The 19,549-nt window shown below is 33.4% G+C and overlaps 1 protein-coding gene across 2 annotated transcripts; it reads right to left on the reverse strand.

Moving 5' to 3' along the window:
* Positions 1-375: 375 nt before the first annotated feature.
* On the reverse strand, positions 376-15,000 carry LOC148626701 (uncharacterized). Of its 2 annotated transcripts, none has more exons than XM_088570915.1 (3): positions 14,858-15,000; positions 2,413-2,496; positions 376-1,054 (listed from the first exon to the last, which is right to left on the reverse strand). In XM_088570915.1, the coding sequence occupies exons 2-3, from the start codon at positions 2,480-2,482 to the stop codon at positions 828-830; spliced, it is 297 nt and encodes a 98-aa protein (XP_088427041.1). In that variant the 5' UTR covers positions 2,483-2,496; positions 14,858-15,000; the 3' UTR covers positions 376-827. The 2 variants fall into 2 exon arrangements, with proteins under 2 accessions (XP_088427041.1, XP_088427042.1); XM_088570916.1 differs by lacking the exon at positions 14,858-15,000 and adding an exon at positions 9,328-9,462.
* Positions 15,001-19,549: the final 4,549 nt, after the last annotated feature.

The raw sequence follows: 19,549 nt of genomic DNA on the forward strand, positions 1-19,549 counted from the left end.
GACCAGAAACAAGTTTTTTCTCTGATTTCTGGGTGATAACTTGAGTTAGAGGGAATGGATTGCTTTGAAACTGTACCACAAAGTGCCATATCCCAAAGGATATATGGGATTGATTTTGCAGGTTTTGACTGGAACCATTTCGGAATAAGGCAAAAAAATACCACTTCGGTTCAGGTAATATTTTTTATCTTGTGTCAAATGTCTAATCGTAATCAAAATTCAAAGCTGTTTCAAGATTTAATTCTTGCCCCAACTGTTCAGTATGCGACCTCTGTGATCGTATCAAGCTGCGCCCTGCGAAGCATTTTTTGGCGTTGTAATGGTAACCGAAAAGGCGATTTAACACATCCGTTCATAAAACAGACAAAACTTAAATACGATTTGTCATGTATTATATACATTTAATACAAAAATAACAAAATAAAAGGTGAACAAACCTTGACCAAATGGTGAATGAATATGGATAACAAGCACATAGACGGTTTTCAAATTGAGCAATGTACAGTTTAGTAATTCCTACTGCTTTATGCAAATTTGAGTCCATTGAAAATGCATGATTAGTCACCTTTTACACTCATACACAGATAATAATGTATAAATAGTTTCGTAAATAGGCCAAATGTATATATTGACGAGGCGAGCTCGATTCGTTGTTGGTTACAACTAAACACTGAAGGAAAGACGGGAGCTTTATGAAGAATGGCGACATCTCAAAATATACACAATACACAAGAATATACTTGGGGGAAGAGTTCCCATATATTCTGGAATTGTTTCAGGGAAACTGGAACAATAACGTTTCGCACAATTATCAGATACACGCAAAGTTATGTTTTCTGTTGCTTTAATACAACATCGCCACAAATGTCTACTCCTACAATATTTTCGCCATCAATTTTAAATTCACAGCAAGCGACAGATTTAATGGGATCTTTGTTGGCTTGAGTCCCAGTAAGTTTGGCAGTGACTCCATCTCCTTGGTCGTTCGTTAAGAAAAATGCTATCGTGTTTGGGTCGGTATGTTTTCTTTGCATCACATGATATTCTACAAAACCTGAAAAAAAGTATTTGAAAAGTAAGTTTTAGCTACTGCAAAGATGAAGAAGCAAGAATTGTGGGAACCAAAAAAAATAAAAAATAAACGTGCAGAATCTTCCCGGAGCATTAACTACTGCTGAGGTTTTATTCAAATTCAACAATGCATCAAGATACAGGAGTATAGAGCTTGAGGTTTTTTGTTTTGTTTTGAAAGCTTTCTTTCTTTGAAATTTGTTCGTTTATGTCGATTCATGTTCAGAGCATTTGGATTTGTTTTCAAATTAGAATTTATTGCAGAGTGTCTTAGATTTCTGGAATACCAACACCTTAAATGAAATGCTTTGCAGTGCCCATCTTGGTGCGACCACAGAACTTGCACCCTGGTCAATTTGAACACACAATTCTAGCCTAATATAGGTCTGAATTGAGTTTGTGATTTGACGCAGCAAATATTTCTGACACAGAACGATAGTGTTCAAAGAACTTAAAAATATGTAATATACCGTATAGTGGGTATTTTTTGCGAGGTTCTAATTTTCGCCATATTCGCGAGGTTCAGAAAATTGCGAAAATAAAAACTCGACAGATTTAAAGCAACAGTCTCGTGTAAACCGTGTTTATGGACTCAAAAATTAAAAACCGCGAGAATTTAATACATACAACCCTATTCGTAGAACAAAGGGCGAAAGTTGGCTCCAGCGAAAATTACCTTCCATACAGTATACAGACCCAATAGCCATAATGTAAGTACAGTGGAAATGTCTAAGAAACTACAGAGTATAATTTTTGTATGTAAACAGTAAAACACCAAGATAATTATTTTACCTTATCGCATGAAAAATATCAAAATATTAAACTATACCAATACTATTGTAAGTTTTGAACACCTGGTCCAAAATCTAATATCCAAATACAGGAAGCAGCTTCAAAGACCACAATATGTTTTGTTGACACTAAGAAAACTTTAAGTTTAATTTTGGACCATCTGTACCCCAATCCAAACCAATTCAAGAATAAAAAATCTAAATAGATCATTATCTAGCATATCAAACAATAGTTAGATTCATCCTTTTAAATTAATACTTAAATTACATTTTAGTCGAAAGTAAACCTGAGGCCCAGAAAGGACTATACATCTTTAAACTTAATACAAATTCAAACCGTTTATTAAGTTAATGTGCGGACAGTAAACTTTACTGACGACGAACGACTGATGAGGCGACAACGCTAACATTTTGTTATTTACGACCGCACTTTTTGCGGTCGAATAAAAAGATTGCAATTTTTCTCTTACTACCGTGGGAAAAAAATGACAATGTCATCGGCTGAGCGATGCGTGGAATAGATTTCAACCAATCAGACAATTAATTTTACCTTCTCCCCTTTCACCGACTGAAACTTCCTTCCATTCTTCAGGCAACAAATAATCAATTAAGCTGACCATTGTGTGCGTCTAATCTAAAAAGAAAACGAGAAAATATCAAATTAGCTTAAGTTTTGAAACCGGTGAACGTTGGAATTGATACTCATTTGTTCATTTCGAAACATTTCCTTTCGTATTTCAGTTTGGATTGAATTGTTTCAGAAAAACACCGGAAGGTTGCGTAGTTCGTATGCGCAACAGAATTATAGCGATGACTATCATATCACTAAGCACTATTCAACTGCATGCTTTAATCAAATGAACATAAGGAAATGGAGCATGGATATTTCAATAAAACCGAAATGCTTTTAACATGTGCATGTAATAAAATAAACCTATCATCACCGCATGAAAGTCGGCTTATATTATTTCCAAACGTAACAGGCTCAAGACAAAACAAATGGGTATTGATGATCATTAATGGAATCGTGTATAACTGTTTTGTCAGTTATAAGCAGAAATTATAATACAAGAAAAATGATAATATTTTGTTTTTATATTATATACACGCATGCTTTTTGATCTTACTACATGTTATTTGAAAGTACATAAACAAGTCCTTTGATAGCTTTACTATCTCATAAATATTGTATGAAATGCTAATCTCAATTTCATGTGCTATTCTGTCAGGGGCGTAGCTGCCTATACGCAAATACGCAGTTGCGTACTTTCGGAAAAAGTAACAAAAATAAAAACAGACATTTTAAAGATGAAATAAAGGTTTTATGCAATGACTCACTGGGGTCCTTGAGCGACCCCCGCCCCAAGACCCCTCGCCATAATTTTGCGTACAAATAAAACAGGCCTAGCTACGCCCCTGTCTGTCCTCGTCTGTCTGCCCGTCCGTCACTCTTAAATGTCGACTAATTGACATACTATTACTCCGAAATGTCATTTTGCTATGCATTATAAATCAAGTAAATCTAAAAATCACCTTTCCTGATTCAATTTCAATATTCCTGTTTAGTAAAAGTATTAACGTTTTACAAACAGAAATGAGAACTTTAAAAAATGCTAAACTGGGCTCTCCCATTTGCAATTCGAACAAAAAGAGTTATTTCGAAAAAAAAAAATGAATGACCTTTTACTTGACCGAATTTGTTATCCTAGAAATTTGTGTTTATGCAAGCAAAACGAGACTATATAAACTATCAAATTGTTTTATTCATGAAGAAATGTTCATACATCTACATCAATCTCTTTTGAGACTTACTACAAGCCATATACGTGTTCGTTTAGTTACCATTCCATATAAGATTCAGACACAGCCTATGGTAAAGTGATTCATGGTGTATACAAACAAAGGGAACAAACGATGCTTTTTGGTCTACATGTGCTATATTTTTGAGTGACAGTAGTCCTTTCTGCACTTAGATCTGTACTTTTGAGAAAACTACACTTTATCCCCCACAAAAATCAACCAATCAAACCAAATCATCAAGGATAACTCTTGCAAAGTGCTAATTTCATGTACAAACTAATATAAATTATTATCTCAAAAGCGCAACACCCAAATGAAAAACCAAGATGGTTATGTGGTCAATAGCTGTTTCTGAACAAGAAGTAAAAGTGAATTTGGTGGGTTTTAACATGCATGAATCACACCCTGTCTGATTTTTATTAAGACTGCTACTTAAATTAATAAGGAGTGTACAGCAGATGGATAGTGAAAAGTTAGAAGTGAAGATATACATCCTGTTAAATATCATTGCAGAGAGATCTGTACGATACAATCTCTGATACAAATAGACTGATCCTAAATACTGTTTAAACATCAAGAGAATTTATCAAAAAAGATGTACTAAGTGATAATTAATCATCAAAAATACCAAATCCCCTTGATTCAATGCGTGTAAATAAAATGTTGCAACAGAGCACTTTAAAACTGAAGGGAGGATCACTGTCATGCATAGACAGAAGCAAAGTCGACTCAATCGTAGAAAATGTTGTTATAATAACATTGTTACTTAAAAAATGAATAAATGAAGACCTACGACCAGATAAACCCCTGCTACTTAAAATCGAGAATACTTTATCCTTTTTCATCGGATCTGACCTTCAACGAGCAGCATAGTAGGCTCACCCTTCCGGAGCACCCGCTGTACGTTTTTTCTAGTGAGTACGTTTTTGTCCGTTTGTCTTGTTCGATTAGTTCTCTCGTTTTTTATGACCCCGGCGTTGTTTTGCCAGAGGGTTTCCCCGAGTATCTGTTATATTGCTTATTTTTGTCCTAACAATTATGCCAGTGCAGTAAATAGGGATACATAAGAGTGAGTATACTCAACACGTGAGTATGAAGCGAGCAGCAAACTTTTTATTATGACTGAGTGCATCATATCTGAACTAAATAAATCATGTTCCGAATTCGCCATTGTATCTTTGAATCTATTGTGTAGAGAGTCCCATTCTTTTTTTTTTTTGACTACAGGTAAATAGTTGAGTCTATATTATCGATATTTGCATGAATAGATACACCCTAAAATACCAGTCATGCCATCAAAGCTTTGGATAATACTTGATTGTTTTCATAGGCAAATTGAAACTAGTTTCAATAGCAAAGTTTTCCGGATAAGAAATAAACTGGTATTTTTCTTGGCACTGTTTTCAACGATTGTTCGTATTTTATCAAGTCAGTATGTCGAGTTAGATAAAGGAAATTGGCCAAACAACCTTGGGAACAGAAATGGCTTTGTTGATAAAAGACAAAGAGGCATTCTCAGAACATTCATAAATATACTTTGCCAAGAGCATAAAAAGGAATTTTCGTCACGCTGGCAGAATGTAATGTAAAAAGATTGGTACTCAATTTAACGATTTTTTTGGGTTGTAACATGCATGCAACTGGCATGGGAAAACCGTTTCAACAGCCGTTTTGTGAGATAATTTGATACACAGAAATAAAACAACGCAATTTTTTCATCTGGTATCCTTTTTTCTGGTACCTATACAATCTGTAACGCCGAATTACGTAAGTTACACCGGTGAAAATCGATAGGTAAAAAACTTTAAAAAGCGGTAACTGCCACTGCAGTCTCGCAAACGTTTACGAAATTGGGTAACCACAACTTAAACATGCGTGTATGTGAAGGAAATCGGATCACATATATCAAAACCACACCTAATACTGTATCAGATATAAAGTCCTGATCACTTATGTCTATTTCGTCCTCATCATAAAACTAAATCAATTTTTACTATAATAACGGCATGTTCGAGCTCAGGGTTCACATGCAAATACTCTTCACATGAAATTTATTCAAAATTAACGTGAATTTCACGCAAAATTCATTTGAAATGAATTTAACGCGAGAAGTCTTGATTCACGTGAATTTAAGGTAAACTGTCATAATTTTATTTGCTTGATTGGGCGGAAAATCACGCAAAGGTCTTATGAAAATCGTATGAAATGATATTTTTTTGCATGAGAAAGCGAATATATGTTAACATACTAACTTACTTTACTTGCTGCATGCATCAAAGGAAACCAAATTTATTTTATTCGTTTATGATGAACACTCCACGCAGAATTTGTGTCTAACGAAAGATCATTGTCTACGCACTCAAAAGATACATAGAAACTGACATAAATTGTTTCATGTCGACCGATTTTACATATTGAGAGCAGGCGTACTTTTGGTCACAGAGTTGACGTATATGTGCGGTTGGGGAGGGGGCGCCCCATTTATGAATTTGAAAATTTACGAAAATAACACATTTTTGTGTGTATATGGACGCACAACAAAGATTTGTTGAGGGTCTCCCTAGCCTCCCTCCCCCAAGGTGATTCCCTTGATGCGGTACTGTAAGTTCATTTTTTTACTAGTGGCCGCCGACGAATCATTTTTAAAACAAGTACTATTATTAACATTCGATGATTAAAGACGATGTATATAAAAGGCAATTCCTAACATCTTATGGTATAAATCTTCAGTGAGTTGTGGTTGCAGAACAATATAAAGGAGGAGTATATGTGCATAGTAATCAGTGCAGTCTTATCAGCCAGGAACTAGTCTTTCAATGGATCTAACTATGCAAAGAACACGCTATTGGCAAATTTGTTTGCATTCTAATATGACGTCCATAAAAGGTTTCGATACCACAACCATGGTTAATTTTCGATTGCCACACGAGAAGCACGCGCTAAAATTTTTGCGGTTTGTGTTTATGTAACTTACTATTTGCACATTTAAGCTTACCAAAAACTTCACTAAATCTAAATGAAATCGTGCTGCAATTTCGTGTTCAATATAAGTTTTCGAACAAGGAGAGATACAAGTACAATGAGTTTATTCTACTCCTACATCATTTATCGGTCTACAGTTACATTTGGAACCAGCTATTATGTAATAGAATATCCTTATCTTTGAAACCAAATATATACTGGCACGGGGTCCATTCACATGTTATACCACTGCAAACAAACTTATCCAATTAGGTTTTCTCCATGCAACAAGCTTCCTGGCGGGAGTTAATTGGGGAAATGGTAAAGTGCACATGGTTTTAATCGTCTGCATCAATATAAACACGTGGTTAGTTGAGGTAAGGTAACCTTATAGACATGTGGTGAGTACAAAGGTCATCAAGGTTGTATACTTTACGCTTGATTCATAAAAAGAGAATAAAAATAAGACTGTGGGGTTTGTCTTACCACCAAATATAGCTGGGAAGTTTTTTTGCTCGTCAATTTCCTTTTTGGTAAGTTAGTAGGACGTTCATTTGACAATGATGTACATTTGAGCATTGGCAAAATTTCGGACCAGCCAACAACCGGAAATCAGGGAACTGACGAGCATTTTAATGATAAAAACTGTAATATTTTCTTTTATTTTCTAAAGTTTTGACATTTCTACACGTGTAAACTGATCTGATCGAACGAATAAATCCTACCACTTGTATGAGAGGCGGTTCGTGTTTATAGTAGGCATATTTCTGTAAGCTAGTATATATTTTTTTTAACTTTATGCATAAAGGAAAAAAATATCGGCATATTTCTGAATACTAAGCCGATAATTCAAAAGTAAGCCGATGCTTGTTGAAAATAAGAAATAGAAATATCCCTATTATGACATAAACAGCCACTCATACACTTCGGATGTTCAATTGAAGACACTAAATGCCTTAAGTAACAACGACTATACCGTAATATGTGATTACATGTAGCATATTGTTGTTCATAATGGAATTTTATATTAATGATTACTGATCAGTAATCGACCATACAACTACCAACCTGGAGCACACACAGACCAAAATATGCAAATTAATCGTTATGAATCACCCAACCTACTTAAATAATACCGATTAGACAAAGGAAGGCATCAGTGGGAATATGATCGACCTGTTACAACATGCCAAATTACTGATTGTATTTGACTTCCTTGGTTAATAAAGATTAAAGAGGATAACATGCATTTTATTACAGTAGCACCTGTATACAACGAGGTGATAACTACTAATAATTGGTGATTATACACCATGTATGTCGACTTAAAAGAAAGACTTTAAAAGAGTTCAAGAGAACAACAATTATTTCTCGTTTTCTAACCCTACTAAATGGATCACATTTCATCACATCATGACAGTTGCGGATCCAGAGGGTTGGGTTCTAGCAACCACCTTTTCTCGAGGAAACCCAGCTGGCACCCCTACTTTTCAAAGTGTCTGGATCCATCCCGCATGACCAGAGTCTTAAGGATATTGGTGCCAAAAAAAAAAGCCTCGAAGAAGTTCATTTTACAGTTTACGAAATCCATAAATAAATGTATGCAGCAGCGCTAAGCTTGTCGTAAAAGGCGACTAAATAGTGCTCAGAACCTAGCCGGGGGCTAGGCGCTCTGCCCACAGAGCAACTGGGATGTGTGCCCCAGGTGGTGGAATGGGGTACCCCTGGCGTGTTACATGCTGGGGTTGTCGGGCTATAATACGGAAAACCTGACCGCAAACCATAGTGGTGCACCGTGTTGGGAAAGACGCCACGTTCCTCGCACGTTAAAGAACCCTGCTGTGGTATTCGATAGGAGTAGGAACCTTTGCGCTCCGCCACAGGAGGCTAATTGCCCGACCTTACCCATCCCCCCTTTTTCCAGTGGCAATCAAAATTTGTCGACCCTATTATCCTTGTGTCCCATCCTTTTTTCCATTTCATGTTCATTTAATCATCCATTTCATGTTCATCGTCTGAATATAGCTGAAATATTGCTGCTCGGACGTTAAACCCCAACAAACAAACAAACCTTTATAGTCGATTGTAACAAGCCCCTGCGTTTGAATCGAAAACTGGGTAATATTACATAATTTCAGTGCTAACCGATCATTTCATCTTTTAATGTAAACTTCCCGTTCTCATACAAACCATAAAAAAGAGAGAGAAAAATGCACACTTTTATGTAGAATCATATGCGAATATAAAGTACTGGAATTACGAGTGCAAAAAGTCGCTAACAATATTAGCGACTTAAAAACAATTTAAAACAAACAACTTGCTGTTGTCCTTTTTCTCTATTTATCAGTGAAATAGTGATGACCATAAAATGATTATCAGTTAACAAGTAAATGGTAAACTGTACGATAAAATTTATGCAGATAATGATAAAAATTACAAGCAGATGGCATTTTCGATATTGGATTAAAAAAACTTTCATCAATCAAAACAGAACAAAAAAGTAAATATAACGATTTTTTTTCTAATCTATGTTTTTTCTTTTATTTGCGTGTTAATGAAATGCTGTACTCCAAAACAACTTGCGATTTTCAATTATTGCAATAATAAAGTTAGACAAAATTAAAAATAAATCATTTAACATCGCAATATTATCGTGTTTCTTTGGTACAGTTTTCCAACTATTTAAATTACATGGAGAGCTTACCAAAACTAAGCCGGCTACTCCTGGCACTACGTCCTCTATGTTTAGAGGCTACGCTCCCTAGTTATTATTTATCGTTGATAATCAGTCTTATTTACATGTTATCTAATTAACCCATCATGTCTGTTTTCATCAACTTGACAAATTTGATTGGTTGATGGAAGAATATTATTGGTTTTTGATTGGTTTAGAGATAAATGTATTATCATCATCCCGCTATTTCTATTTGTGGTATAACATGATGTAATACATGTTAATGCTTGTCAGTATAGGTAGTCGTTATACTTGTCAACTGGAAGGTGTGAGATTGGTTTCCTTTAACGCAAGAAAAAAATGAATCAGAATACAACTGTTCTGGGTTTTGATAGTAGTATTATAAGTTACCCTTAAAAGACGATTCCTCACAGTTGGACAGAGGGAAAGTGAGGCACAAGTTTACAAATTTCAATTATTACATAAATACGCGAAAGAGTAAAAAATGCCTATTGTCTATAAAATACAGACCCGTAGCCAGAATTTTTATGGGGGTTCGGGTGGGGCTAATTTATTTGGACGAAATTTTTCAGACTTTAATAGTGCTCAACCAATTTAAAACTCGTTTTAAACTGATTTTTTTACGATTTTTTTTATTTCAAAGGGGGTTGTCGTACCACCAACCAAACCCCTTGCCTACATGTATGAAGTATGATACATCAAAATAAAATAAAATTTAGTTTCTGTATTTTAAATAGCCATAAATATGATTTAAGGATATTAAACGAAAACCGAAGAATTGTAAGACGTGATGACGACCACACATGCGGACTGCACATGTTTCTTCAAGACGATTACAGGATTATAGACAAGATCAAGTCACATTTTAATCAAACTTATCACAGAAGTTTCACAGGATTGTGCATTAATTTTGTTTACAACATTCAAAATAAAGATTTATTATAAAAAAGCTCATTGCAATGGGCAAAAATAATTATTAGCTATTCATCTTTTTGTCATTTAAAAGAATAAACCATGCAATCACATTGCAAAAGGTAACAACGATAACAAGAACACAACAACTTCAGACCTCTGGTCTTTGTTAAACAAAGATTAAATTCCTCCATAACACCCCCTGACCTCTGATCTTTGTTAAACAGTAAATTTCTCCACAACAACCTCTGACCTCTGGTCTTTGTTAAACAAACAGTAAATTCCTCCACAACAATTCACCATGAACAAATGCCAGAGTTAATGAAAACCCAATCAATTACCAGAGATACAGAGGCGAAGATTGCCGACACAACAAGACCTAAGTATTCATTGGTACACATTAACATCATAAGAACAAAGGTAAGATGAAAGAACGTTTCGACGAGGTAAGAGGTTTTGATGAATTGGTGCTATGGTTTTGATTAGAACTTCATAATGGCGAATCCATTCATTACAAACATGCTAAAACATGTTCCTACACCAATAACATTCAATTATCACAGCCTTGATCCAATTTATTGTCGTTAAATAATTGTATCAAAGGAAGAAACCAAGTGAGTTTTAGTGGTATGAGATCAGATTTGGAAAAGGCAGCGTGAAGACAATAATTCATAGAGGGGAAGGAAAACAATTATTTGAAAATAAAATTTTAGAAACATATGAAAAAAAAAGATCCTAGCGACATCTCAAAACTAATGGTTGATACCTTGAAGAAACCGTCTTATGGAGGTAACTGTTTCCCCATGCCTAGACATGAAAATGTTTGTTTTTTTTTGTTATTTAAAAATCACAAAGACCTGCACAGTAAACATCATATTATAATGTCAATTATGTAAATTAATTCTATTACAACCAAATGGCAGGAATAAGACAGTAATCTAAGTACTTAAAATAAATGAGGTAGGTGTAAAGTGAACACACATGCATGATAATTCTACTGCTTTCTTCATTCTTGTCAAACTCTCGAAATAGAAATAGCGTTGTTAATATGACTGGATCTGTTTTGATTCTCCTAAATATCATGCAACTTATTGTAAATACAATTATTTATGTTCAACTAATAGCTACAGACAAGCATTTCGAAATTTTCAAAATATTCAACTTCAGTGTTCCAGAAAAAAACAAAAGTAAAACATTTTTCGGATTAAAAAAATAATAAGATTTAATAAAAAAAAAAAGGTTGTCTTTTCACGACATAGATAGTTGGAAAGATCAATCCCTGATATACAGAGCAGTAACTGAAACTTAAACTGGAAAGCACACACGTGGCACAAATTTTACTTAGAAAGCATTTACTGGACAATTTTAACCCAGACCGATTTGAAAATGAATATTTTGATCTTTAAACTGTTGATAATTAACTGGTAAAATAAATATTTTGATTCGAAGACATTTTCAGAGCTCAAGCCCTCTCAATATCAAACGGTTTTCCCCAAGCTTTGTTCCAAGCTACAAGGTAAACAGAGCGTGTGTCATGCATAATAGAATACAGGTGTGAAGGGTAATATTAGTAATATCTCCAAACAATAAAGCTTAACCTTGCCTCATTGTTGTTCATACTTATACTTAAGATCAACTTATTGTTTATGATAAGTAAGATACGTTAGCAAGTAACACTTTTTACAAATCAACAATATGGCTTACAACACACAATAATCTTAGCTTTATGATACCAGTTATCTTCTATTAATGTAGAGTTGTTTATATTGTTTCCTACTTAAGTTTATGGTGGGGAGTCTGTATCAAACATTGTAGGTACTACAACTCATATCATACATGTAACATAACATACTTGAAAAAGTGAACCGTAATGGAAGAGGGAGGTTTAGCGCATTATAAAAGTTGGTTTAAATAACTATTTCCCTCGGAAACATCTGTACCAAGTCAGGACGATTGGGTGGTCTCTAACTTTCCGGTTTTTACACTGATATTGCAATTTGTTAAACACAGACAATCCAAGCGTGAATGATACAACAGAGCAGAAACGTTTCTTTATATAATGCTAATTGCACCGCTTTTCATTGTTAGAAATATTTATATCAATAGAGAGTATCAGCAAGTACTGTAAAAAAAGATAGCCAACGCATTCTCATGGTTTGTTAGTCTGGTATATAAAGAATATAGAAAAACAGCTTTAGATTATGGTACCACTGAGCTATGTTTCGTATTTCAATGAAATATTTAATTGGTTCAACAAGTAAACCGTTATATATGAAACTGTTTTAGAATGAAAATATTCCGGACACAAATGCCCCACTGGAGCCTTGAATATCACGGTTGTCATCACGTTTGACCAATGAAATGGGAGGTTGTAAGGTTCATCGGTTACGTTGCCATAGTTCAGCATCATGGGTGTCACGTGATGTAAAAGCGAATCCAATACCGATTACGTCGGAATAATTCGAAAATTATCGCACGAAACAGTTGACAATAATCGATGAAAATTGTATCCTCATAAGACATTTTAAATATATGTCACGGTTACCTTATGTGAAAAAACTATCTAATCTGAAATAACGTCTAAAATAAGACGTATAGATACGAAATGATTATCACAGGAAACGATCAAACAATTATAAACTCAGATAACGAACTGAATACATTGATATGAGCAAACGACTGCCCACGGCGTTAATTATTTTTTGAAGTTTTCGTTGTCTCACATGTGAACACCCATTACTACTGATTTTAGGCGAAAGAGTAATCAAGGGAACCAAGATTCGAGCTGAAATTGAAAGAAATACATGTATATTCCAAGGATAAAGACCAGACAGATGAAAACAGACACAAAGAACATGAAATAACCAACTTGTACAAAGAAACAAAAGTACACGTTATTTTAAGAACTATATATAATTGATACCATATAAGCATCGAACAATATGAAAAGTAATAGTTTTTATTTAGAATCTAAGTATATGTTCAATTTTTCCATCCCCTTTATCAGATTTAAAGTATAATCAGAATATGATAAGCACTTGGATATGTTACACATTCATGCTAGTTTGATTGAAAACATTCCCAAATTAGCAGCTGGAAGGTCAAAGTCACTGACCCGGGCAGAACTAAATCTACCGAGTCTTACATCAAACGCATAATCTAGATTGAAAAAAAAATACTAGCTGGTTATTCTGTACTAAATGAAGATAAATGAAACATCTCATAGGCATCGCTTTTGATGAAAATGATGCCTTTAAATAAAATTGGGAATATCTAGCAAAGTGACCTTTTCAGCTTTGACCCTTATTTCAAGCTAATTATGGCATGACAATATTTACAAAAAAAAAAAAAAAAAAAAAAATTAGAAGTAAAAAGAAACTGACAAAATTGGTGAAATTCTCACCACATAGGAAACACAAATAGTAACGTATGACGGGTGTTAAGTTTGACGATGTTTAGGTAAAAAGGTTAAGACAGATTTTGGCATTTCTTCTATATTTCACGGAATTTATTTAGACGTTTTTAGACAAACCGCTAAAATATGCCAAAATAAGCACCCCACGAAAATTACCCGCTATACGATATCACGTTTGTAACGTCGCATTTTGATTGGTTGAGAACAAAACCCAATTTGTCATTTGATAGTACAATCGATTGGGTTTAACGCATGTATGCTTTCATCTTTACTATTCTTGGCAATAAGGACATGCTATGATGTAATATCATCCGAATAACGATGGGAACAGATTACACTATGTGAATTATCTTATTCTTCTTTCACAACACGATAAATAAATTCTTAAGCTGTTGTTTTGTCTCTATCTTGAACAGTGTACTTGGATAGTGAGTTGTTCTCATGGACCAATATGTTTCAACCCATAGTTCGAAAAAATCAAATGTGGCAACAAAGGCGTTAAATTTTCAATTTCTAAGAAAACTAACATAAACAACTACAAAACAAAACAAAAAAAACAAAAAACCAAAAAAAACCCCAAAAAAACCAAAAAACCAACAAAAAAAAACCAAAACATAACAAAAAACAAAATAAAAACATAAGAAATAAAAGGCAAAACCAAAAGACCAAAACAAAACAAAAGCAAAAACAATTACAAGTTCAAATTCTGTTCTACAAAATAAACATTGTCTATCGATATGAATTCACAAAAATTATATAATTCTTAATCCATCTCTCAAAGTGCTTGAACTTTGCATATCAAACTCAAAGAAAATATGGATATATACTGTTTAATAATGTTAAATTATTAAGTAACAAGTTATTTTCGACCACACATAGGTCGTGGAATAGGAATTTCGGGACAGAGTAAAATGATGTTTATCCATTTGTAAGAAAATTATAAGAACTCAGTGGTATATAAAGAGATGGCTGGTAGTTTGTTTTGCTTCATATTTGTATATTTTTGGTTTGGCCTTTGAGCCATCTTAATGATCATGGTTTCTTTTTTTCACAAGATTATACGAAATTCCATTGATATAAATAAAAATATAATCCATACCCTTTCCATAAAAATCATACAAAAACACCTGAAATAAAACTGCGAATACAAAATTCAATATCATTTCGTTTCATCTACACGTTCATTTGTAAAGTATAAAACAAAAGACCTACCTATTTATTCCTTTAAGTATATTCCAAGTGAGTAAACAACCTCAACCTCTCCGATGCCAGAGTTACAATGATAGTATACCGCTGCTAATGTTTATATTTATATATGTAACGTATTAATCATAAATTCCTACGTTTCTTTCCTAATGGTTTCGATACTTGTCTAATCTTTGATTAATAACTCGTGAGAACTATTTTGAAACCTATACTCATTTACCCCATCTCATTTTGGCGGACAATCCCCTTTTCTTATTCCATCGTAGGTGTTTGATTACTTGGTAGCAAAAGCTCTTACTCGGAAGGATTGTTGTATTTTAATGGCGTGTGCTTTATTCCTTGCAGGGCATTTTTATAGGTTTTAAAACAACTTACTTAGTATCTATTTCTACCGAGGAATTTTAGACAAATGTGCAACTGCAAATATTTAATCGAAATTCCATTGACTGGAATTAGATTAAAATTTGTTTTAAGCATCATTGTTATTACATACAAGACGGTATGTAACGGTACAGTTCCAAATCATGATATAGGCTTCTGGAACAGGGTTATTTTGCTACAAGATTGCAGTCATCACTACAGAAGTTTTATGGTCATCATCATGAACTCGTGGATCGTTATGGTGTATCCATCAGCACCATGAAAACTGATGTATTCAACGGGTCATAGTTTTCCTTTCCTCGTTTGTCTACCCCGGACTTGAATTTTTGTGAGCAACTCGGCGGGTGTTTCTAGAAAAGCAGAGGACGCTTACCCTACCGGTGCACCTGGTCCATGCTCCCAGTTTTTAGTGGAGTCCGAGTTGCTCATTTACTTTTGTTACTTTGTATGTATGATTTTAGTTACTTTATGTTCTTTGTTGTGAATGTCTGTTTTCCATGTCTGGTCTTTGTCCCTGGATTACATTCTTTTGATTACCGCTATAACCTTGTTTCCCTTGATTACTCATTGACATATAATTTCCCAATTGAGCATAAGTCCACGCACAAAACCCCCCAAACCCCCTAAGTTTTGTTGAGATGAAAGATTCCATCGAACTCTTCAAGCCTTCATGTCAGATTGATATAGCAAAGGAACGCCTTGATTTATCTATAACGAAAGGCCTGTTTGATTTGCTTAATATTAGAAATATCTTTTTTTATGATTTTGGCTGTGATTGACATTTTTCTTGGATAAACACAGTAGTATAAGGTAATCATTCTTACACATTCCATGCTTATATTGTTGTATATTTTGTAAATGTGCATGTAGACTTTTGTTCCAACTACGCAGACTTTTTGTATAGCGCCAGAATACTTACAAATAGGTTTCTGGAACAGGGTTCTGTTGCTACGAGACTGAAGTCATCACTAAAGAAGTTTTATGGTCGTCATCATGAACTCGTGGATCGTTACGGTGTATACATCTGCGCCATGAAAACTTATTTGTTCAACGTATCATGATAGTTTTCCTTTCCTCTTTCGTCTACCCCGGACCTGACTTTTTACTTACTTTGTATGTATAATTTTAGTTACTTTATGTTCTTTGTTGTGTATGTTTGTTTTCCATGTCTGGTCTTTGTCCCTGGATTACATTCTTTTGATTACCGCTATAACCTTGATTCCCTTGATTACTCTTATCCCGCTTTTTTGCATTTTTATTTCGGAATTTTTAGTCTACTTGATGATCATTTAACCTTTATTCTTTTTGTCTTTGGTACACAGCCCCAAGTTTGCTATCCTTTATTTTGTGGTTTTATTTTAAGGTACCTCATTATGGTTTTCGTATGTTTGTTGTGTGTTTGAATATTTTCTTTTTATTTTTGTGTTGGTTATTTTTATCGACATGGAGAGAATCCTTGTAGAATGTTTTTAAGAAAATACACGAAAAAAATAGCATTCATTGTGTTAAGGGTGGCATTGTATTACAATAGGCGATGTAATACCTACTAATTGAGAAAGTACTTATTCCATGCATATTAACATGATTTCATAATCCTACTAGAAGCATTCGTTATGTTAAAGAGGGCATTATATTGCAGTTGGCGATGGAATACCTCTTAAATTAGAAGATTCATAATATCATGTACATTTACAAAATATTATAATACCTTTTAAACACATTATGTATCAATATTACATTAAACGAATCAAAAGTCAGAAAAAAAAAAGACTTCGAATATTTTATTCATCGAAAACAAACTCTTCTTAGATAAGTTCCATCCATTCATGTTTCCACTTAAAGTAAATAGACACTAAATTAATTATTGTTCTTGCTACATGTATGCGAATCAAATGTTTCTTATTAATGTAATGGTTTTTATTGATACTTATTTATTGTACCGATCTATATACTGAATACATGTGTAGATGATGTCAATATGTTCTTCACTTTGATAAAGAAAATTATGAACATTAAGACTGTATGTTATTATAGAAAAGTTGTACATCACTCATGCGATCAGTAAATCGTTCAATTCATAATATTGAATGAAAACCACGGTTAAATATAGATTAGAGATTTTATAGTATTGCGACTAAGAAGAGATAAGGTAGCAACAAAAAGAAACAACGACCCAACAAACTATACACAGGATCTGAAAGAGACCAACTTTAATCTTTATTCTGGACTATATCAAAACCTTAGCAAAATAGCAGTATCGAACTTTATTTTTTAACAATATGACATGCCGTATTTAACATATCAGTAAAGAGCACTTTCAAAATCACTATTTAAAAGGTATAACGAGGATGAAATGAAACGACAACAGATAGTGGGCAATTTAAAAAAAAAAACCTTTTAGGGATACATATTCTGGATTATGAATTTAAAGCCACTAAGGTTGGAACTTATTCTTCAAGAAAAGGACACGTATCGCAACATTTTTGAAAAAAAAAACGGATTTAGAAACCTTTTAATGTGTGGATCCATTTATTTTAGGCACTGCAGGCGGCCTTTTAGACTTTTTTTCAGACTTGAGACACTAACTTACTGCTTGATGACTTCGTTTTTATTTGACATATGTGGTTGAAAATCAAAATTTTCGTAACAGTGTTATCTACAACTACTTATCAAATCTACTTAATATTTTGACAGACACTTTATGTAGGTGTGCCATATCATAATTTTACACTTGATCTTCTTCAACTTCCTGTTTGACGCTTTTGTTTATATTTTGACCATATGATTATTCGGGGAGTGGAGCGAGGGTATTGATTAGATAGCCCTGCTTGTTAATACTTGCTTACAACAACCATTTGTACTTTAAGAAAATATCACCGTTTTTCAAAGTCGACAAACTGAAATTATATAGAGTTAACCATTATTTTAAAAGTCTAACGTTTTAGTTAATATTTTATGTTTAAATAAGAACATCAATAATGTATACTTCATTTGGGAACAAGTTAGCTGAATCGGTTTAAGAAAGAAGTATTATTTTTTATGCATATTTCAGTGGCCTTTGTTTTTGGTTTTAATAAAAAAATACAATGTGACATTTAAAGTTTTATCCATGACGTCAGAATCTGCATAAAATGATAATTTAAAAATGTCTGAGCCAAAATGTAGAATAAATGGGCCATTATACCTAAAATATTAACTTTAAGGATTTAAATGAAGAATTAATAAAACTGAAGAACAAATAAAAGCATTAATTGTGACTCATAAACACAGAGATAAAGTTTGGCAGTTTTTATACTATTCTTACAGCGAGATAACCTCGGCAACATGCATTGCTTTGTAAAACATTTTGATATAATTTGAAATGATAGATATATTGATTTATATCGGGCTCCTACAAAAAAAAGTTGGTATCGCCTAAATATTTATAATCTGGATGTTGTTTTGAACTAAAAATAATCACAAAACAGAGATAAAATGCTTTAATTTAATCCGGAATCACAAATATAAATTGTATAAAGAGGTGATTGTAAACATATTCGAAACAAACAGTAGCAGTTATATCAAGTTCTTGAAATCCTCCATGAAGAATATATGTTTTGTCTGCCTCGAAATGCAAGAGGCATATTGATGATTCATCTTCCTGAAACGTACGAAAACAATTCATGAATAAATCATACTACTAAGTTATGTCACATAAATGTTTGAGAAAAGCTAGACTGCTACAATGCTATATGTATTAGTTTTGAATGCTGTAATTAGTTTTATTGATAAAGTTTCCATGGGCCAACTATTCATTGGTAACATATTTTTTATTGGAGCTTGTGTAAAAAAAACAAAATAAAACACAAAACAAAAAAAAAAAAAAAAAAACAACAAAAAAAAAAAAAACAACAAAACAAACAAACAAAAAAATGCATAAGAAAGATAACTAAGGTTAACAAACTTCAAGGTTGATTAAAGTTAGTATACGTTTTTAGGGTTTCTCCATTACAATGTTGATGATTTAAGGTTTTGTACTATTTTGTTAAAGTTTCCAGTGAAATTGAATCCAGGGAAAGCATCTTTTTTTTTTCAGACTAATCAAGGCAACCAAGTTTCGAGCGAAAATTAAAAGAATATATTCAAAGAATAAAGACTAGACCGGGAAAAGACACTAACAACATGAAATTACCAAAATAACACGTAAAAAGAAACAGAAGTTAAATTAGCAACACGGACTCCACTAAAAATGAAGCAAGGACCAGGTTTACCTGTAAGGTAAGCGTCCTCTTACATAAAAAAAGACACGACCTATGTCATAAACCCGATATAAAAAAT

This window comes from Perna viridis, chromosome 2 (assembly GCF_037379345.1).
Source record: "Perna viridis isolate PV_CMFRI_1.1 ecotype Kerala chromosome 2, ASM3737934v1, whole genome shotgun sequence".
In the NCBI taxonomy this organism is placed as follows: Eukaryota; Metazoa; Mollusca; class Bivalvia; order Mytilida; family Mytilidae; genus Perna; species Perna viridis.